The 23,543-nt window shown below is 45.9% G+C and overlaps 1 protein-coding gene across 1 annotated transcript in view; it reads left to right on the top strand.

The window, feature by feature from the left end:
* The first annotated feature begins 6,311 nt into the window (after positions 1-6,311).
* Positions 6,312-23,543, top strand: part of LOC144766628 (beta-1,3-galactosyltransferase 5-like) — a 97,990-nt gene continuing 80,758 nt past the window's right edge. Inside the window, exon 1 of the mRNA XM_078650413.1 lies at positions 6,312-6,439. Within this exon, the coding sequence (XP_078506539.1) occupies positions 6,377-6,439 (63 nt within the window). The 5' untranslated portion in view covers positions 6,312-6,376. The remainder of the gene's footprint in view (positions 6,440-23,543) is intronic.

The following is a 23,543-nucleotide window of genomic DNA, read 5'->3' as shown; positions in this document are numbered from 1 at the left end:
TAGGTGTGTTTCTGTGCGAGAGGGCAACGTAGCAGATAATATCTAGGAGAAGAGGTTGCATTTTCAATTAATTCCTGCATCTTTTCCAGATTCAAAGCATTTCTCAAACCCACAATACAAAAGACTTCAAGTACCAAGCTGTATGCCCTCCCCAAAGACATTGCTTGCAGAGATGCTCCAGAGTGACAGCAACATGTGGACGTCTTGTACAACTCTTATGTGAACCACCGTGGATTTCTGATGCAACTTCCCTGTGAGTTTGGCAAACACCTAAGTGTGGGTGGCAGAGGCACCGATCTGAAGGTGACCAAGAAAGACAGTGGTTGAAGGGTGAGCAAGAACTACAGGGGCTGAAAGTGAAGGGAGGAGGAACTTCAGTGACCTGAGGATTATCGGGGTTCGCTGGTGCCTAATGTGAACAGGAGCTTCGGTGATGTGTATCCTGAGGAGGAGCCTCTGAGAGACCGGAGTCAGTGGCGTAGGAAGGGGGGTGCAGTGGGTGCGGGCCATCCCGGTTGTCATCCCTGAGGGGGGGGTGACAAAATGGCAAAAATATGTGTACCTATCTTTTTTTACTTATTTTATTAATTTCAATGTGGGCGAGGGGTGACAAGAAATTTTCTGCACCGGGTACCACCTGACCTTTCTATGCCACTGACCGGAGTTGACCAAGAGCCGCAGGGAAACAAAAGTGAGGAGGAACCTTGCATACCTGAAGGATACCAGGAGCTCGAGGGAACTTATTAGAGGCCTGTGGACAAGCTGGAGCATCAGGCACTTGAAAGTGAGACATTTTTCAAGGAAATGAAGGTAAACCAGAGCCTCAGGAGTCCAAACTAATCAATGCCAATAAAACTCCTGCTCACCTCATTGTCCTCTGTGGGAACTGTGAGAGAACTGGAGCTTCAGGCCTGTAGGGGGCGAGCAGAACAGAACGCCTGGTGATTACCGAAGGGTAAACATAGGACTCAGAGGGATGTATGTCGTTACTACGCATGCTTTTACAATGCATGCCTTTACCACGCAACTTTAACAACGCAAGTCGTTACAACGACTTGCGTTGGGGGCGCTGGATAGTGAATAGTTTAATTTACTATTCCAACTCCAGTCCCCGTGGATAGTAGGGAAGGTTTTGGATAGTAAGTTAAACTATTCCCTATCCTACAGCGCCCCCCAGCGCAAGTCGTTGTAACGACTTGCGTTGTAAAAGTTGCGTGGTAAAGGTAGTGCGTGATAAAAGTTGCGTTGTAAACGCTGTTTACCGACTCGGGGCATCTCAGGGGAACATGGTTCTCAGTAACCTGAGAATGAGCAGAGGATTCTGGGTAAGAGTGAACAAGAGCTACAGGGCTCAAGGATGAACATGGAAATCAGGTGAAATGAATTCCAAAAGCATCTGATGGGGAGCAGGAGCCCTTCGTGACCTCAGTGAAGCAAAAGCATTAGGGGACTGAGGATGCAAATTAGCTTAAAGGTCCTGTTGGTGAGGGTGGAACTTCAGTACTAACTGATGGCGTGCAAGTCTCTCCAGGGACATCTTAAGAATTTTGGGGGCCCTGGGCCAAACATATTTTGTGGGCCCTGATCAGAATAGCTCTAAATTTATGATCCAATTCCAGCTTTTTCATAACCTCATCGGCCATGTCACTGGCGCCGCAGAGGCACCCTCGTCCAAATTATAAATGTGTTTCCTTCGAATATTCAGGGACAGAGATCTGTCTTTTCAATATTGTAATATAGCAGCAGCTCACTAATATTATTGGAAAAAACTCTGCGACCCACTGCCATTTCTAAAATGTGAAGTCCTGTTTTTATCTAAAAGTTACTTTTTTTTTATAGATATTGCATGGGGCTGAAAAACATAAACACAACATTTCGGCACAAAATGTCTGTAGCAAACTCCCACACAGTATCTATATTCAAAATAAATGAAATGAAAATGGAACTTCAAACAATCTGTGTTTAAAAATACATCAAGGTCATCAGGGCAGGACTGTGTGGATAATAGAGCCAGATCTATTAGGAGCCCACCTGAAAGGCTGGGGCCCTGGGTCAGAGCCCTCTTTAACCCCTTGCGCGCTCGTGACTGAACGAATCCGTCATGAGCCACGGTGGGGCTGTGCTGGTGACAGAATGGTTCCGTCACGGCCCGGCCGCCGCGCCTGCGCGGCGTGTTCTATTGAGCGGGCAGGGCCGTGATGGAACCATTCCGTCACAAGCACAGCGCCACCGCGGCTCGTGACGGAGTGGATCCGTCACGAGGATGGCGGCGCCGCGCGGCCCGCCCTGCCCCCTAGCTCCGCGGCGGTGGCCAAGGGGTTAAAATGCCTCTGAGTCTCTCAAGGCCTTAGGATGAGAAGGGCTCCTGTTTCCTTCAGGGTGAACAGAAGCAGCCAGACACAGAGGATGTGCATGGTTCTCTGACTCATGGTCTGATGTCATAATGACATTTAGGGATCTTTGAGGGTGGGGGCGTAGTGGTGGAGGACAGACTAAAGGACCATTGGGTGACTAACACATTTAGGGACCCTAGATGGAGAAATGTGTACGACTGAAGATCAGTTGAGGACACCTGTGGGTGTGTTTTGCACTGGAATATTGTTGTGTCTAGTCTTGGCCAATGCTACTACCCATAAGAGCTTGGAATGCTTAATTTATGAGACATTTCTCCTAAAATTACTCCCCTGATGCTAAGCAATTTCATGAAAGGTCGTCGTCAACTAACGTGGGCCACTTTTTCTTTGGGTCATCAATATAACAGGGGATACCCAATAAACCATGTGGCATCTGGTTATAAACATTAAAGAATGAAAAGTGATGCCTATGGTGTAGTTATCAGTATTTGTTGCAGGACATATACTATTAATTATCTTTCCTTGATGAAATTAATCTAATAAGATTTAAATCAATCTTGGGTTATATTTTACACTCATTCATCTAAGTGCAATCCAACAAATTCAATAAATCAAGAAAAAACAAGAAAAAAAAGTCAAAGGTTGGTTTGCATATTTAGTTTAGTTAACCATATCTTTTTCAAAGAAAATTAATGCTCTTTTCTTTTTCTCCTTTTTAACATATATATTTATATATCTATCTATCTATATATATATATATATATATATATATATATATATATATATACACACATTCAATATATATATCTACACCTATCTACAATATACATACAAATTTACAAGGTGCATACAAATGAAAATAGTGAATCAAAATAATCAAAGAAATCTATTGAACCTTTTAAATGGTTCTTTTGCCCACTTTTTCTTTGGGGGGCCAGGACCTAATTTTGTTTCCAATCCAACTCTGGGGGGATCTACAGGGTTTCAATTTTACCAAAACACTTCCCATATTTTTTGTTTAAAATTACAACCCTTTCTTTCAGTTAATGCTGAGTTGCTTATTCCTAAAAATACCTTTTGAAAGCACTGTATATATTTAAAACGGATCACTGAAAGAATATCGACTGAAAGAATATCGACCATCAAAAATATCGTAGAGAAAATATCGACAGTCAAAATATCGAGTTTCTATCTACAAACAGGTAAGTACAAAAATATCGAGTTAAAAATATCGTTTACAAAAATATAGTTGTAAAAAATATCGTATTTACTAAAAACAGTGTTAAATTAAATTAATATTAATAATTAATTACTAAAATATACTTAAAATTACTTAAATTAACTTATAATAATTAAATAATTAATGAAAGTTAAATAAATATTTTTTTATTTCATATTTATTAAACATATATATATATAGTAATAAAATATAATAAAATAATACCCAAAAACTGAAAACTGACCCTGAACCCTAAAAATACCCCTTTACCCAAAAACTGAAAACTGACCCTGAACCCTAAAAATACCCCTTTACCCAAAAACTGAAAACTGACCCTGAACCCTAAAAATACCCCTTTACCCAAAAACTGAAAACTGACCCTGAACCCTAAAAATACCCCTTTACCCAAAAACCCAAAACTGACCCTGAACCCTAAAAATACCCCTTTACCCAAAAACCCAAAACTAACCCTGAACCCTAAAAATACCCCTTTACCCAAAAACCCAAAACTGACCCTGAACCCTAAAAATAAAAACGATATTACTTCACTTACCTTAAAAACGATATTACTTCACTTACCTTAAAAACGATATTTTGGCTGTCGATATTCTGTCCTGTCGATATTTTCTCCAAACGATATTTTGGAGTCGATATTATGTCCAAACGATATTTTGGAGTCGATATTATGTCTGTGTACCATTTAAAACACACAATTTTTGCACATTTTGCAGCAGCCTGTCTTATTAACTGTTGTCACCTATCATACACTGTGCATAACACCTTTTGTTAAACTGCAACAGTCTCTCTACTAGTTTGTGTAACACATTTATACACTAATTTTTCACATAACTACTGTGCTTCCTGTCACAGTCTGGGACCTCTCAGCCCTATAAATAAACATGCAATTAATCCCCAATGCACCAACATGGGTTCAAATCAGTGACCCTCTTGTTGCACAGCTAGAGCGCTGAAGTGTTTGCATTAACCAATCGAGCTTTCATACCAGAACAATACATTTCCCAGACACTAGTTTCACTTGCATGAATTTTTCACCCAAGAGATGTGCATTACATTGTATGTAGATGAAAGGCCAAAAAACAATAACATAATATTTTGATCTTTTGTAGCTACTTCTTTGACCCTGTTGCCACAATTATTAACTCCACCCCATTGCACTGAGGATCAAAATTCCTGTACTTATCTATGCACTTCCTCGTTAATTACATGTATTGTTCGGTTTATTAAAAAGTATCAGAAAACCTATTTTGGGGGGTTCCGCCAACCCTCTGTGTTACTCACAGTAGCTCTGAATTAATCACTGAAAACAGTTTCACTGCTGTAGTAGTTCAGTCAATCTCACTCTTTGAGGACAGCATCGCTCATAAAAGGCAGATTTCAAGAGAAAGGTCACAAAAAAAGCCCCTTTGGACAATTACGTACTTTCCACAGTATTTATACACACATTACCTCTCAACCGTGGACTTGCTATGGCCACCTGGGACCTCATTTATGAAAAGTGACGCATCGCTGCATGAAAACAGCGATGCGTCACTTTTCACTGCGCCCTCCTTTCAACACCAGTGATGCGTCATATTTACAGTAGGACGCATCATTGCGCAAGGAGTTACAGATACGTCAGTATTTCTGACGTATCTGTATGGCGCGAAAGTGACGCTTTGCTGGAGCGTATCACAAAAGTGACGCAACTACAGCAATGTATCCTTTCACATGGTGCGAGCCCCATGTGAAAGGGCCTGCGTCAGTCTTACGCCTGCTGTGAGGCAGGCATAAGAAATTGACGCATTTGTGTCCTAGAAGTGGCGCAGTGAAATCTTATAGATCTCACTGCGTCACTATTACGAGGCTTTTTGCGGGGTAATGCCCCCCCTTGCATACATTATACCTGGCGCAGGTATAATGTGGCGCAGGGGTTTACAAAGTGACGCATCTACCTAGATGCGTCACTTTGTAAATATGGCGCAACAGGCGCAACAAGGCGCATTTTTTACGCCATTGGTGCGTCACAAAAAGAGACGCACCAGCGGCGTAAAAGTGACGCACGGCCTGATAAATGAGGCCCAGTGACTTTAACTCATAAAAACACAGCGGGCAGATTTACAAGCCCCTTGCGCCACTTTTGTGTCACTTTTCCCATGTTAAAAATGACGCAAAAGTGGCGCAAGGGGCTTGTAAATCTGCCCCTGCATCTCTTACTGAGCCATTCTCTCTCACCGAGGCAGTCTGTTTCATAGATTTGCCTATTTCTAAGGCAGCTTTTAATTTGGACCCGCTCCCAGTTAAACCCTCCCATCCTGAATCTATTAATGTAGTTTCACTCGCATGAGGCAGCCACTCTCTCATTGAAGGACGTCTAAAATATTGACAGCAGCCTGGTCTCTCGCTCTGCGAGACAGCCTCACCCCGGCGGCCCTACAAACTCGCTCACTGGAGCACTCTGAATGCACTTCTGATCACCACTTTTCAAAGGTAGAGATTCGTGGTGTCGGCTCGCCCTCTGCTGGTTCCTACTGGTATTGAAGTGATAGTTGTCTCCCTATAGTTTCACATCGCACTGAGCTCCCAGGCCCTGATTGAGTAAGGATAGCTCAGGGGGTCACTGCACGTTCTGCAGAAATGTGTGTGTTGGCTCGAGGTCACTCACGTGCCCAGGCTCCGTCTGATCATTCCGCTGACGTCACAATGTGCAAAGAACCCCGAGCCCTGCCCCTCCCTTGTAGCTCGAGGCCCCACGAGACAGCACCTGGAGTGACTGGCAGCGCCTCCTTCCGGGGGGCGCGCGACGATGGGCCTGGGGCGCCTCGTGCTGAGGCGAAGTCGGCGGTCTGTGGTCCGCATGTTCGCCAAGGTGAGCCTCACCGGAAGAGGGGAGACGAGGTCAGGCCAAGGGCAGTGCTCCCCTTCGTCAAATGGACCCTCTCTGAGATGACAGACAGGGACATCTTAAGGATTTTGGGGGCCCCTGTTGGGAACAGTTTTAAATTCATGATTTCAATTTCAGCTCTTTCATGCGGACTTTAGCCAGATCACTAACAGGCACACTCGTCCAAATTCTAAATAGGTTCACAGCAAATATTCTGGGATAGTGATGTGTGTGTAACATAACAATAGCACACTAATATTGCTGAAAATAATATCTGTGATACCCTCCCATTTCTTATATGTAAGGTCTTATTTTGATATAAAAGAACGTGTTTTTTTGTATGGCGGTTGCATGAAACATAAACACAAAATTTCTCTGGCAAAAGTTCTGTAATAGAGTATCACGGGGCAGATTTCCAAGCCCCTTGCGCCTCTTTTACGCCGCCTTTGCATCACTTTTGTGACGCAGCGGCAGCGCAAAAGATGCCCCATGCTGCGGGATATTTACAATGTGACGCATCTGGGATATGCGTCACTTTGTAAAGCCCTGCGCCAGAAGTAGGCGTTCCTGCGCAGGGGAGGTGTTCCGACGCAGGAATGCCTTACAAAAGTGGCTGAGTGAAATCTATAAGATTTCACTCAGTCACTTTTGAGCCCATGCTGCGTCAAAACCCTGCTTGAAGCAGGCGTAAGGATTGACGCAGCATTGTAATGATAGGGCACCCCCGAGTCTTGCTGGAGCTGTGTCACGCTTGCAACGCAACTCCGGCAATGCACCGCCTTTACAGCACAGATGCTTCACGCATCTGTGCCGTTTTTGCACCATGGTGCTCCACATTGTAAATGCGGCGCAACCATGGTGGCAGAGCCGTGGTGCACAATAACTGGCGCATCCCGGCTGATATGCAGGGATGCGCCAGTTATTGTAAATCTGCCCCCACATATCTATCACAATAAAAATAAATTAAAGAAAAATGGTATTTAGAAATAATCTGTTAAAGAATTAGTAACTGTCATCAGGGCAGGACTCCATGCAGAACAGAGCTAGCTCTATTAGGGGGCCCTCTGGAAGGCTGGGGCCCGGGGCCAGAGCCCAGTTTGCCCATGCCTTAAAATGTCTCTGATGACAGAAGATGGGGTCTGAGCCCAACAGGTTAGGTGATCAGCACCCGCAGCCCGGGCGGGGCCTATGGTGGTCCATGATAGTTGCAGTCTGTCTGAGATGTGCGCAGCCCCCAGTCCCGACACTAACAACAGCTACAGCCCTTGATTAGGCACACTCTGATCATGGCAGCTGCGGTTGCTGTCCAGGTCTGGGGTTGTCACTGCAGTTACAGTCAGAGGTGGGCGAGCCACTGAAAGCTCGAGCCGGGCCCGAGACTGAAGCCTGGCTCTGGCTCCGCTCGAGGTTCTGTTGGAACCTCGAGCCCATAACGAGCCTAGCTTTCGTGTGGCTTCTGCCTGCCGTCTTCCCCTCACCCAGCATGTGCTGCAGACTTTGGAACTAGGAAACCTGGGGCTATGGGGCACATGCATCAAGGTAAATTGCATTCGCAAACACTGCGAATAGCAAAATTCGTCCGTTTGCGAATGCAATTTCCGTTTTTGGGATGCATCATGTTTTTTTATTTTTTCGCAATTTAAGGAATCGCAATTATGTTGCGATTTCTTAAATTGCGAGTGCATTTAAGAAATCGCAATTTGAGATTTCTTAAATGCAATGCATCACACTTTAGAAAATGCGAATTCGCAAATAGGGAGAGGTAAATTACCATGAAGTTCACCTTCATGGTAATTTGCGAAAACTTTGAAAAATGCTCAAAAGTGCATTTTCAAAGTTTCATTTTACACATACACATGCCCTTGGGGCATGTGTGTGTGAAAAATGTTCTTAAAGTTAAATTTCAGGGGTGCAGGGGGGGTCCTTTGGACCCCCCCTGCACCCATGAAATAGCATTCTCATTTTGTGATTCCTTAATTGCGAATCGCAAAATGAGAATGGCTTCCCATTCATTCCTATGGGCCTCTAGGCCCATAGAAATCAATGGGAAGGGATTCCTTAATTGCGATTCGCAAATTGGGAATCGCAATTAAGAAAATGTAAAAAATCGCAAACAAATTGCGATTTCTTGATGCATAGCCGTTTGCGATTTCTTAATTGCGATTCCTTCATTTTCGCAATTAAGAAATCGCAAACGGCAACAATGATGCACGTGGCTGTAGATGTATGAAGGCAATTTTGCGATCGCAAATGCCGAAATTCAACGAATTTTGGCATTTGTGATCGCATAATTGCTAAGTGGCATGTATGTAAGCAAAACAGCCTCGCAAAATCGTACATTTGCGATTCCCTATTTTGCGATTGCATTTAAGGAAACGCAAATTGCGATCCCTTAAATGCAATGTATGAGGCCCAGAAAAAGTGCAATTTTACCTTAAGGAATCGCAAATTACCTCCAACTTCAAGTTGGTGGTAATTTGCGATTTCTTAGAAAAATTCACTTTTTAGCATTTTTCAAGGTGCCATGTGGCACACATACATGCCCTTAGGGCTTGTATGTGTGCCACATGGGCACTCATGCACATTTCAGGGGTGCAACAGGGTGTCCTTTTGACACCCTGGCACCCTTGAAATTGCATTCCCAATTTACGATTCTCTAATCGAGAATCGCAAATTGAGAATGCCTTACCATTCATGCCTATGGGCCTCTAGGCCCATAGGAATGAATGGGGAGGTATTCCTTAATTGCAAATTTCAATTTGCGATTCGCAATTAAGGAATATGTAGGATTCGCAAAATTATTTGCAAATCCTACATACATAGCACTTTGCAATTCTCCAATAGCGATTCCCTAAAAATCGCTGTTTGAGAATCGCAAAATGTTACTTTCATACATATGGCCCTAGGTTCCAGGCACCTCAAAAGCCTGTGATTCTGGACATTTCACTAACTCGCCCTGGGCCTGTAACCCATGAATGTGACCCTGTTTAATGTGATTGGTGCTCATGTATAAAGCTCAAATGGGGTGGAGTTCATGCTATATCATAACTGCAAGAAATGCACAGAGGTAACAACGAAGCCTTAACATAGGAAAAGACAAATAGATACCAATTTCCTGGCTAATCTGTTCTAAGTGTAACCAGAAAACCTGGATAAATTGTAGCTTCACTGCTTAAATTATGTGATCTTAGGCAAATATTTTATTTCACCAAAACGTTTTTCTTCGTTATGGGCTAGAGAAATGCAGGTAAGTAGCTCAACAGAATTTATTTCTCCTCAGTCGCCATACATCTTTGAATTCTGTAACTTTCCTCGCAACCCCCAACCGCCCCATCAACCGTTATCATTCCAACTTCCAAGCCACCCGCAAAGCTCCTTGCGTGCACAAACACAGGGTGGAGGAAGGTATGGGGAAGAAAAAGAGCACAAGGGTGGACACATCAACCTGCACATAAATAACATCCACTATTTAAGAGGGATGCGGTAGGGGTAATACATCTTTTCCATCCTCATAGAGAAATTCAACTCAACCAATTATCCTTAAACTTGACAGGCATTCCCACGTTGCATGGGAAGATAAAGAGCACTTGCCTGAGTCATAAACAACAGCCTTGGGGAAGCTACCTGTACTGTCAAAAGGTTGTGACATATTGTGAGAGGCTGGCTTAGTATATGGTGATCACCTATTTAAGTGTAGCACCCTGCACTAATCCAGACAGTTGTATGATGTTACAACGCGATCTTTTAGATCGCGGTACATCACAACGCATCTTTTACAACGCTGTAGGGTGCAGGACTTAGGAATAGTAAGATTTACTATTCCAACTCCAGCCTACGTACAGTAGGGAAGGTGTTGGAATAGTAAATCTACTATTCCTTAGTCTAGAGCGCCCTCCAGCGCAAGTCGTGGTAACGACTTGCGGTGTAAAAGATGCGTGGTAATGGCAGCACGGTGTTTTGACCACGTTGTCATGGATGTTCCCCATCCAAACAACCCATTATGGTGATTTTAGTGGTCTTAGACATCCCTTGAAAGCTCTCTAAGTGGTAGCTGTGGAGAGCAGCCTTCCGGCTTAGTCCAGAAGGATTGTAAAGCAGCTTGTTTTACCAGAACATAATCTTATTGATATAGATTAAGTGAAAAAGAACCACACAGTATTTATCATAAAGTACTCACTAACACATACCAATATCTCCTACCAGGAGATATACATAATGCACACAATACTTTGTAAAGAAATCAGGTAAGTAGCGCAATATACACAGTGGTCACCCAGGGGGGACCAAACCATGTACTAAAATGGTGGGTTGCGAACCATGACCCAAGTCAAGACTATACCCAGAAGACGTAGAAAGGCTGGGGACCCAAGGAACCACTCAAGGTAAGTAACCAGGTACCCCACGGAGGCTGTGTGCAGAGTGGGAACACAACCGCGTGCTCAGTTCAAGTCAATGGGTAAGACGCGGTTGCAGTTTTAAGGAAGATGGACCCTTCCCAGCTGACCCTGAAGAAACACTGTGGGAGACAGAAGATTGGAGAGCCACCTCACCCGTGGATCCCATATGAACCAGGATACCTACACCAGGGAAGCCGGGTGCATAGGCGCGATTTGGCATTGGAAACCGCTGTCGAAGTCAGTGGAGGACTTCAGGAAGATGCCGCTGGTGAAGAAGATGAAAGTGTCCGGTGGAACCCAGAGGTGGATTCAAGATGAGAGGTACCTGCAAGCAGGGGGGACAGAGTCTATGCAACTCGGAAGTGACCAAGAGGCACAGAAGACGAATGCCCACAGATGTCGGGTGTTGCAAGAGAGATGACCATGACCTTGGAGCTGCAGCTGTGTGGACCCGGCGACGCTGTGGAAGACCAGGAGCTGCTTATGAGCTGTCCCACATCGGATGTCTAGAGTTAAGGGGTTGGTGTCCGTCAAGAGCACCAACAACCCTTGGCAACTACAAACAACGTGGCACATGAAAAAGGTGCCGAATTAGGACCAGCAAGGCCCAAGGGACTCACCAAGTACAGGTGAGTCGGAGCAGGCCCCAAGCAAACAGGGGAGCACACTGGGATTAAAAAAGTCCCTTGAGAGGACCTGAAGATCTCTGGAGACAAGAGTCACCCAGCCTTCGCAATGGTCAGCTAACACAGTGCACAGGGACTTGGTTCCAACAGTATTGATGAGGGATACTGGCCTCAGACTAGGTCTGAAGGCAGTGCAGACCTTGAGGGAGTTGTAGAAATGTCACCTGTGTTGGATTTCTTGGATGTCCACAGGCCCTGTGAAGGACATGTATGGAGCACAGACACAGATGATGCAGCGGACTTGAAGGACGATGAGACTCGGAGCAGACAGAGTCTTCCTGGTTGCAGTCTTGGTTTTCAAAAGCGAAGTTCGCTGCAGTCCGTCCGACTCGGTCAGCATGACGCAGTCAGAGTGTCCAGATGGCTGAAGATGATGCAGAGTTGAATCTGAACCGAATCCCACTACAAATCTACCCACAGGTAAGCCCTTAAGTACCCTAAGGAAAGGGTTGAGCTAATTCAGGGGTCCCTCCCAGAGGAGAGGCTGGACAGTGGGAAGGATACTGCATGGTCCTTTGTCCAGTTTTGCTCCAGAGTGGGAGCCAACGGCTCCCTGAACTGGTTTGAACTGGAGGATGCAAGGTGGGCACCCAGTGTGCCTTAAAAGCAGTCTCAGTTTTGCTGGCCAGTGCCCCCACCCAGCCCCAATACACTAAACCCTGTCTGGGAGGTGCTCACACCTCCCTGTGACAGGATATCCATTGCTCCAGCTTGGCTCAGAAGCAGGAGGGCAGAATCATGTCTCTGGTCGGCAGCAGCCCTAGCTTGCTGTCCTGCTCTGGAAGACTGGTACCAAGAGCACTGAGGGCCTCCCGAAGGAGATTTACAGTCCATGGAATCATTCCTTCCACACCGGCTATGGCGTGGGGATATGATTCCAACATGTTTGATACCAAACATGACAGTGTTTGTTACAGCCAGTTTAGAGGTAGCCATCGCTTAATGACGCATGACCACTCTATATATCATAAAGGCTGATGCGCTTACAACCTGGGAGAATGGACTCCAAAAGTTGTAGGGGTGTCCCGCTCATGCAGGGGCACCCTCACACTTTGAACCACTTACACTGCTTTTAGGATTGAAAGGCCTGCCTTAGGGGTGACATAGGTTTTAAGTGCAGTGACCTCAGATATACAGAAACCTATATCTTTTGTAAGTGGTGTTAGCACCAGCTTACAAAGGCTGCAATGGCAGGTCTGTAGTCAGTGTTTGCATGGTCTCCCATGGGTAGTACAATACATGCTTCAGCCTATGGGAAAGCCCTGGTGTACTAGGTCCTGGGTACCTCAGTACCATATACTAGGGACTTATAAGGATACACAAGTAGCCAATCTGGGATGTACCTAAGTACTCACCATAACCAATTTAGGGGAGAAAGCACAGAGACTGGTGTCCTGATTAGCAAGATCTCAGTCAGACTAGTCAGAAAGAGCATACCACCAGGCAAAAAAATGGGGATAACCACGAAAGCAGATCCTACTTTCCTACACATATCATATGGCGTCAATGGTCTAATAACAGAAGAAGTAACAGACTTCCCTGAATTATTTCTTCAAGGAGCCCAGATGGTAACACTTGATGTAACAGGAGAATAAGATTACTCTGACATGACCTTAACAGCTCGTGATTTATTCCACCAACAACCGAGACTAAGCATTATAGCTGTACCAGTGGTTTTAACTAATTTCACAGGATCAACAAACTTGTTCCCACTGAATTTACCAGGCAGATGCCTAATCCTGACCATATCTCCAATATTTATCTTACTCGTTCAGGTTGACTTCATTTGGTCGTAATGGTTTTTCATCTTGGCTTGACACTTCACAGCCCTATCCTAAATTGTCTCCCTATTTTTACTCTGACTAGAAATATCTACAGAATCATACTCTTCTCTTTTTTGACCCATTGTGGTTGCAGTGCAGTAAAGGCTAGCTTAGTCTTAGGTGGAGATACTTTGTCAGACCCCCTTTTACTCAGAATACTTACAAGGGGTTTATGAACTGTACTTATTAAAAATGATCTGCCCCATAAAAAACGTTGAAATTTGGCTATAGCCCACACACATGCTAGTAATTCTTGTTCTATTACTGAGTATTTTCCTTCTGAACTTTAACTTGAACAAAGCGAAAGCTATGGGATGTTCTCCATTGTTTGCAGGTTGACTCAGAACAGCCCCAAGTCCCACCTGACCATCATAGACAGTTGCAATAGACAGGAAAGATTCATCCAAATAGTCCCAAAATGCTTTTTGCAGTTCTTATTTTAAAGCACTGATACTCTCAGTAAATTCATCATTCCACTCAAAATCAAATTATTCTTGACCAAACACGTACTCGTTCCACCTTCTCTGTGTAGTTTCTAATAAACTTTGAATAGAATTCACAAAAGTCTACAAAGTATAATAGTTCTTCTTTGTTCCTTGGTTTTAGGGGATTGGACAATTGCGAAACCAGGCTTGGTTTTTGTGCAACACCATTGGTGCTGAAAACATGGCCTAAGCACTCCACTTGGTCTTTGCAAAATGAAAATTGTTCCTTCTTCAAGGATAATCCACTTTGCAAAAATGCACGTGGCTATTAACATTTAACAGGTCTAGTTGCCTTTCTTGATTTTCCAAACGCACCAGTACATTGTCCTGTAAAGCCTGGACATCCCCCAGAACAGATTGTTCATTAATTTTTGAAGCACAGCTGGTGCAGATGTAAACCTAGCAGCATAAGGCAAAGCCTATATGCCCCATTCGGTGTGACAAAGAATGTAAGCTCACATAAGTTGTCTTGTGCAAAACAGCTTGGTGGTATGCAGCTGTAAAGTCCTGTGTTGGAAGCACTTTTGCTTTACCGAAGGTTGCCACCATTTTGTATAAATGTGGTAAAAGTTGGTTCTCCACCACAGTTTGCTTGTTAAGTTGTCTCAAGTCAATGCACATTCTAATGTCACCATCTTTTTTCTATGCCATGACTACGGGTGACAGCCACGTGTTCGCTGAAATAGGTTAATCAATCAATCAATCAATCAATCAGTACTTGTATAGCATAGCTTATTACCAGGGAGGGTATCCAGGTGCTGGGTTCCATAATAAAGGCCCGAAATAGGTTTGATAATATATTGCTGAAATAGGTTAGCTAATACCTTCCTTTAGTCATTTCTCCAATATAGTCTTTACCTCTTTTGATGCAGAAAGAGGAACGTTATGTCCTTTCTGTTTGATGGACATCGTATTTTCTTTTTGCTGAATTTAATGTTGGGAACCTTTCAGTCGACCCATCTTTACTGAAAAAATGGTTTCATACTCTTGCAGGTTCAAGTCCTGGTTAATTTCGGAAATGCTGAAAACATAAGGGGCTTTGCATGGATTAATAATCATTCATAAACTCTGCTGATCATACCATCTCAAAATATTTATGCCCCTGTTGACCACATACACCTTTGCTTCAGCAGACCTTCCTTCAATTGACAAGTGAGCCTTGAATACACCTTCCATGGGATTTTTGTGACCTCCATAAGTTCAGGAGTGATTTGACAGGGTTGTAATATACTTTTGATTGGTACATTTTTGAATTCTTGCTTGGATATAATTGTGAGCTGTCGAGCCCGTGTCTACAAAAATGATTACGCCATGTTGAATAATTTGATCCATATACACATCTGCCAACGCCACAGACCAGGAGGTGAAATTACTAAGAGAAATACGCCGCCGAATTAGATATCTAGAAATAGATCTGATGAATAATACTATGAGTTAATGCCCCACAAAGAACACAGAAGTACCATCGGATTTCACCACGAGAGCCAAATATGGCACCCAAAGTCTTACCAGTCCAAAACCTCACCCTGATGAAGACCTTCATTTGAAACTTTATGGTTGGTCCCATTCACAGAAGGTCGAAACGCGTTGGCATCTTACCAAGAGAGGTTTAGAGCAACCTAATTAAAATAAACTGCTCCACAATAGGTGCACATGAGCTGAATAGTTGACGCTCCAAATTGGAGTTTGTTACTATTTCTCTGACCTCTCCAGGACCTGTACAATGAATGTAATTGGGGCTGAATGAAATAAAGTCCCAATCACACTGTAATATAGTAGGACTGATTTATGTTGGAATTGATTAGTTTGTACAGCACTTTCACAATCAGGACAATTGTGTTTTGTATGTATTAATGTTTCATGGTATCAGGCCATATTAATGTTGGTGATGTAAATAGCGACCATGCTTATTGAATTTAAATCTAAAGTATTTCACATATTTTTTCCAAAATAAAGGGTTTGTATGTCCCAAAGTGATATGTGATGGTTACCTCTTTTGTGTTCAATGAAATATAACAAATGACTCCATAAATAAATGGTAGCCCAAGGTTAATTGAAAAAAACATTGTGGCAAAATAGCAAATTGATTGATGGTGTCAGAGGTATTTTTGTGTATATTGATGATTATTTTGATTCCAACCTCTGTATTACCTGAGCAGAATCACTCCCCCTTTTTAGAATTATTGTGTTGAATAATTTGTACAGTGCACTTTGGTTGATCACCTAGGTTGCATTTGTTGAGAATAGCTACCAATAAAACACGATCTTCCAAGCTCTCCTCTATTTCAGAATTATCATCGTAATGTTTTACGGTTAGAACTTTTTTATTTAATGGCCACCTGTATGATATACTTTAGCAAAACACACAAGATGATGGACGGAATTTTGCACAATGGCAAAACATTCACCCCCAGTCACAGATCTGGGTTTAATCCATCATTATTTTGCTCACCAAGCCACTCCAGTTCAGACATGGCCATATGCAAATCAGTCTTGACCCTGTGCCTCATGGGAACAGTGCAGCCCGAACTGCCAAGCCATGTCTTCCCTGGATAGGAATCAAGCATCCTAGGACCGGTTTCTGGCTATCAGCCGTCTTCAGCCAGGATAGCTTGACTCCAGTGGCTTAGTGAGCACGGGACCCACGTCTGGGCATACCCTTACCACATAGGGTGAACAGCAAAACACACAAGATGATGGAAGGAATGTTGCACAATGGCAAAACATTCACCCCCAGTCACAGATCTGGGTTTAATCCATCATTATTTTGCTCACCACGCCACCCTAGTTCAGACATGGCCATATGCAAATCAGTCTTGACCCTGTGCCTCATGGGAACACTCGAGCCCGAACTGCCAAGCCATGGCTTCCCTGGATAGGAATCAAGCATCCTAGGACTGGTTTCCGGCTATCAGCCGTCTTCAGCCAGGATAGCTTGACTCCAGCGGCTTAGTGAGAACGTGACCCACGTCTGGGCATACCCTTCCCACATAGGGTGAACAGCAAAACACACAAGATGATGGATGGAATGTTGCACAATGGCAAAACATTCACCCCCAGTCACAGATCTGGGTTTAATCCATCATTATTTTGCTCAACAAGCCACCCCAGTTCAGACATGGCTATATGCAAATCAGTCTTGACCCTGTGCCTCATGGGAACAGTCCAGCCCGAACTGCCAAGCCATGTCTTCCCTGGATAGGAATCAAGCATCCTAGGACCGGTTTCTGGCTATCAGCCGTCTTTAGCCAGGATAGCTTGACTCCAGTGGCTTAGTGAGCACGGGATTATCTTTTTTGCCATATTTATGGCACTCCTTACCAATTGCATGGCAGTTTTTGTAAGATGCCGCATGGTTGCTTGATCCACAGTGAAAACATTTTCCCCATTTGGATTCATCCAGTCTACTATTGCCTTTGGCATTTTCACATTTCATTGGTTGTTAGTGCGCATAAAATGTACTTCGTTGTAACGTTGTTCGGGCTTTTGAAGCATTTTCAGCCCCTTGGCAGTATGTTTGTTGCTTATAATGGCACTAATAGATTTGTCAAGGATGGGATTTTTGTAGTGTGCTTGACCATCTGTTCACGAATCATCTCATCTGGGTTTGAAAAGGCACATGTTGATACGAGCATTCGTAATGTTGCCACATATTTTCCTATAGATTTACCAGAAGGCCGGTACCTATAATACAAATTGTGTGTCTCCACGGTGATACTAACACTGGTGTAAAGTTACTGCCCAATATATAAATATCCCAGTCTTTCTTATCATCAGGATTCTCAGCAGGAGCTGTTTTATCAAATACCCGCTTGCCCTCAGCATCCAAACTGTTGTACAATATGACTTGCTTTCACTCTGGACCGAACTAGGGGGCATATTATCAAGAAAGGGTGTTATATTATCGCTGCTTTTATCGGCAGGAAACTGCCGATAAAGCGGCAATAATGGGCTTGATAATATGCTCTATGAATTCCAATCGAAGCCAATGTTAGATCTAACATTGGCTTCGATTGGATTTCATGGAGCATATTATCAAGCCCATTATCGCCTCTTTATCGGCAGTTTCCTGCCGATAAAAGCGGCGATAATGTAACGCCCTTACTTGATAATATGCCCCTGGGTTCAATTGATGGCCACTAGATGCATATCAAAACTTTTGATCCATTGACTACAGAGTTTCTTGAGCGGTCCTGGAAGCTCAAGGAAGTTAGCTGGTATAACTACTGCATTCATGACAGCAGCCATGACATGCAATGAGAAAAACAAAAAAGTTCCAAATGGTGAAAAATAGTGGCCCAAAGAATTATAATGTAATTACACGATAGGAGCAAGTTTTATAATACACAGTCCGACTACAATTACATTTCCTAAACAGAGCTGAGGAAAAGAATATTATACTAGTTCAAACTAGCAGGTAGCGAACTTCCATTAAACATGTGGGGGCTTATTTACAAGCCTCTTGCGCCACTTTTGCGTCATTTTCCCCATGTTAAAAATGACACAAAAGTGGCGCAAGGGGCTTGTAAATCTGCCCCATAGAGTGAAGCAGTAACTGGGAACTCCAATAGTGTGGATGTAGCAGTGTATCCTAAATCCCCTTCAGGCTTGACGAAAACGTCAAGGCATCATCAGAGAGAGGGCGCGATTAGTTGAGCAGATGGAAGGACAATACTGGAGCACCGTCGATGACGGTGAAGAGGCTGCACTTCCTCAGAGTGAGTACGTAGGGGTGAGAAACTCCTTAATGACTCTGTCGGATTACCAATACCAGGGGCGACTCTAGGCTCATGGGGGCCCTGGGGAGGGATGGTAGGTAGGGGGCCCCGGAAGGGGGGGTCCGGGCGGGGCGGAGCATGGAGGCCAGTGAAGAGGGGGGGGGGGGTCTGGGTGTTTGGAAGTGGAACAGAGCCGGAGGCCGCCAAATCCTTGCCAGGGGCCGCCACGCAAATATGTATCCATTCTCAGAGGATTATTATATTAAGGATATATATTGGCGTGGTAGCCCCTGGGGTTTGGTGGCCCTGTGCAGGTGCACAGCTTGCACATGCCTAAGGCCGCCCCTGCCAATACCTGTTGACGCCCCTGTACAAGGACTGCAATGGAGGACTGACGGCAACAACCCAGCCTGAATGAGCAGGTAAATATAATCTGGAAAATCCAGTTCCTTGTCACCAATAATCACTGTCTGTAATGACTACCACAGGCCTACAGGTAAGGAGCTCAACAAAATGTATTGCTCCTCAATTGCCACACATTTCCGAACGTCTTACCTCCCCTCGCCCCTGTCTAATCCAGGGACATTTTAAGGATTTTGGGGGCCCTGGGCCAAACGCATTTCGGGAGCACCTGTTTGGAACAGCTTTGAATATATGATCCAGTTTCAGCTCTTTCACACCCTCTTTGGCCAGGTCACTGACAGTGCACAGACACACTCCTAATTCTAAATCTGTTTACATCTAATATTCAAGGATAGTGGCGTGTGATTTCAATATTGTAAAACAGCAGCTGCTCACTAATATTAGTGCAAATAATCTCTGTGACCCTCTCCCATTTCTCATATTTGAGGTCGTGTTTTGATCTAAAAGAAACTTTTTTTATAGATGTTGCATGAAACATAAACACATTTCTCTGCAAAAATGTCTGTAATAGACTCTCACACTTCACCCACATTAAAAATAAGTAAAGAAAAACATATTTACTCTCTGCATAGTTTGTCTATTAGGGGTCCCCCTGGAAGGCTGGACCAAAAACCCCTTTACCCATGCCTTGGAACGGATCACTGAAATAATATCGAGGGACAGAATATCGACCAACAAAAATATCGTTGACAAAATATCGAGAGACAAAATATCGAGTTTCTATCTACAAACAGGTAAGTACAAAAATATCGAGTTAAAAATATCGTTTACAAAAATATAGTTGTAAAAAATATCGACTTTAATAAAAAAAATGTTTAATTACATTAATATAACAAATTAATTACTAAAATATACTTAACAATACTTAAAATAACTTTTAATAATTAAATAATTAATGAAAGTAAAAAAATAAATTTTTTTTAATCATATTTCTTAAAACATATATATATATAGTAACAAAATTGAATTAAATAATAGCCAATATTATTAACGTACAAATACAAAAGAGTAAAAATTACTATTCCCACTCCAGTGGGTGCAACAGTAGGGAAAGCGTTGGATAGCGTAGGGGTTAAAATTACTATTCCCGGGGGCGTGGCTTCGAGGGCGACGATGGTGGACGTGGCTTGTTAGAGCTCCCACCGGCCCGCTACAGATCCGTAATTTATCCTGGCCCCCGAATTCCTATCCCGACCCACACCAGCAGCGGAGGCAGAGACGGGTGAGGGGTATCCTCCGGTGAAGGTTCTGGAGCGCCCGGAGCATTGCTGACGGAGATAGCGGCGGAGACACCCCGGGGCCTACCCACGGCATGTGAAGCCGGGGCCTCGATTTTGGTGGTGTCCGGCCGGGAACTCCCGGTGTCGGCAGACAGTGGCTGCGGCGGGACCCGCGGCCTGGGGCTTGACTCTGCAGCGGGCCTGACTGAGGGAGAGTGGCCGTGCCCCACGACTGGGGAGTGAGTCCGGGCTGCCCCGATCCTGGAGGCGGACCGCAGCCGGCGTGTAGGCCCAGAGGCCGGGGCCTCAATTTTGACGGCGCCGGTGGAGAGGCGCGAGGGAGGCCTGAACCAAGCGGCAGCGAGACGGCCAGTGCTGATCCTGCCTGCTCCCTGGCCCATAGACTGTCGCGCTTGCCTGCTTTCTGGCCGGTTGGAGCCCCCTTCCCCCGGATAGCCCTGGAGGTGCTGCCTGACGTCAGGCAGAGGCGGCGAAGTGGGCAATCGGCCCTTTGGGAGTTGCGACCCTGACTGGGCAGTGACCTGGCCTGGAATGCCTTGTGTGTGTCCCCCCCTGGAGGCAGACTGGTGGTTGGCTGGTCCGTGATCGTGTGCCTCCCTTCCCTGCCACTGGCAACGCAGACTACCTAGCTGTGAGGACCGGTGCCTGCCCTGAGAACCGGGGTCACAGAAGGGAGCCCCACCATGACCAGAGGGGGGGGGCGGGCCCGCCAAACAGGGCCCCATTGACAAGTTTACCGGACCGAGTGGGGGCCAGGGGGCGTCCGGTGGCCAGGGCTTGGGCCCGGACAATGCGGCGCTCATGGCGGCGATCACCCAATCTAGGGACATGCTTGATGCCAAGATTGGGGCGGTTGGGGCAGACGTGACCTTATTGCGCCAAGATCTGCGCAACGCCGTTGAGCGAATTACTGAGACGGAATCCAGGATTTCGGTGGTGGAAGACGATGTTGGGACCCTGAAGCGGAAAATGGCGGCGATGGAAAACATTCAACGGGGCCTTGCGCTCCGTGTCGAGGATGCTGAAGGGCGGGCGCGCAGGAATAACCTACGCTTTGTGGGCTTTCCGGAGGGGTGTGAGAAGGGTAACATGGAACAGTTCCTAATCCAGTGGTTGGAGAGTTGGCTCCCTCCGGAGGCCCTGTCCCACTGTTTCGTAATCGAACGCGCCCATAGGGCCCTGACGCAGAAACCGCCGGCGGGAGAGAGGCCCAGACCCGTGATTGCTAAACTCCTGAATTTTCACGACAAGGACACTATTTTGCGGGAAGCGAGGGCCAAGGAATCACTTCACTTCGAAAATCAGAAGATTATGATCTTCCCGGATTACACCAGACCAGCCGCTGTTGTTTTTTGGGAGTTCGAGGGTCGAGGCGGGGGATTGCACGTGATTTTTGATACTTTGCTTCTGAAGGTGCTGTGTGCCTGGGTGTGGAGCCAGGGTCTTGCCACGATTGCTACCTTAGACGATGGCTGATACGTCGATTCGAGGACTCCCTCAGGAGTCCATGCGTGTGATAACTTGGAATGTCAGGGGGATGCTTGACAAAATCAAACGGGGGGCAATTCTGAGATGGGGGAAGAGGGAGGTGGCTGATGTATTACTGTTGCAGGAAACGCACATGCTGGGGACGAAGGTGCTTAGCCTGCAGAGGTTTGGTTACCAACAGGTCTATCATGCGGGGTTTTCCAGGGGGTCCAGGGGAGTTGCTGTGTTGGTGCATCGCAGATTGGCCTATGTACATGAGAAACAATGGATAGACCCGCAGGGTCGATATGTTTTCGTCAAGGGGATGGTGGGTGCTGAACCTGTAGTTTTTGGGAGTGTCTATGCCCCTCCGCCTTTGCAGTGGTCCTTATCCGAGAAATTGTTTGCAGTGTGGACGGAGATCCCTGAGTCCTTGGCGGTGTTGGGGGGCGATTGGAATGAGGTGATGGACATGTGTGTGGATCGTCGGCGAGCGCAAGGGGCTTCGACTGCTGCTGCTCCTACCCGGTTGAATGCGATGGTGGAGGGAATGGGCTGGGTTGATGTGTGGCGGCATATGCATCCCAAGGCCCGTGAGTACACATACGTGTCGGCGGTCCATGGTTCCTTTTCGCGCCTGGACTACGTTTTTGTGCCCCGGGCGTCCCTGGATAGGGTACGGGAAGCTGGGATCCTGCCTAGAGGGCTATCTGACCATTCTCCGGTGGCTGTCAGGATTGACCTGCTTACGAAGCGTCAGCCGTTCCGGTGGAGGATGTCTTCGTGGCACCTTCAGCGGGCCGGCTACGTCCAACACATGCGGAGTGCGATTGCACATTACTGGCAGGAGAATCTAGTGGACGATATAGATGCAGTGGTAGTCTGGGAGGCCATGAAGCCCACGATTAGGGGGATAGATATTGCATGGTGTGCGGCGGCCCGTCGGGAGCGTAGAGAGGCCATCACTGCGGCAGCTGCACGGGTGGACACTCTTGACGAACAATGCCGGGGTGGGGGTGATGATGTGGCGTTGCGGTTGCTCCTGCAGGCGCAACAGTCATATGCGTCTGTGCTGATTGATGAGGCCAGGCAAGCATGGCTGGCCACGCGCAGTAGAGTCTATCAGTGGGGGGACAAGTCTTGTACCATGCTTCATAGGTTGTGCCAACGTACTATCCAGCCGCACTCGCTTCCGGGTCTCACAAATGGGGATGGAGTGGCGATCATGGACCCGGAGGCGCTGGCGGCGAACTTTGCCCACTATTATAAGGACCTATACGCCCCGCGGGACTGTCTATCGGCGGAAGCGATAGATAAATTCATTGGGGACTTGCCACCGATGGCGGTTTCTGATGCGACCAAAGCAGCGCTGGACCTTCCCCTGACGGCGGAAGAATTGGGAGAAGCGTTAGGACAGCTCAACACGGGGAAGGCACCGGGGCCAAGTGGCTTCCCGAGCGAATTCTATAAACGATTCCAACTCCAATTGGGGCCCCATTACCTCCGTGCACTGGAGGCGGCTCGGTCGCAGGGTAGACTGCCAGCTGATTGGCGACACGCCGAGGTTGTGGTCTTCCAAAAGCCCGGCAGGCCCCCGGACAGACAGGACTCTTATCGCCCGATATCCTTGCTGAATATCGAGGCTAAACTGCTGGCTAAGGCCTTGGCGAACCGCCTTCTCCCGTATGTGACCGACTTGGTCCATCCGGACCAGGCTGGCTTCATGCCACATAGGGCGACGCGGCACAATATCAGGCGGGCGCAGGCGGCAATAGATGCTGTTGGTGACACGGGGGAGAGTGCAGCTCTCCTCCTAGCGGATATTGACAGAGCATTCGACTCAGTTAGC

The sequence above is a fragment of the Lissotriton helveticus genome, chromosome 7 (genome assembly GCF_964261635.1).
Source record: "Lissotriton helveticus chromosome 7, aLisHel1.1, whole genome shotgun sequence".
Classification (NCBI taxonomy): Eukaryota; Metazoa; Chordata; class Amphibia; order Caudata; family Salamandridae; genus Lissotriton; species Lissotriton helveticus.
Note: the sequence above shows the minus strand (reverse complement) of the source record. Positions and strands in the feature narration are given on the sequence as shown.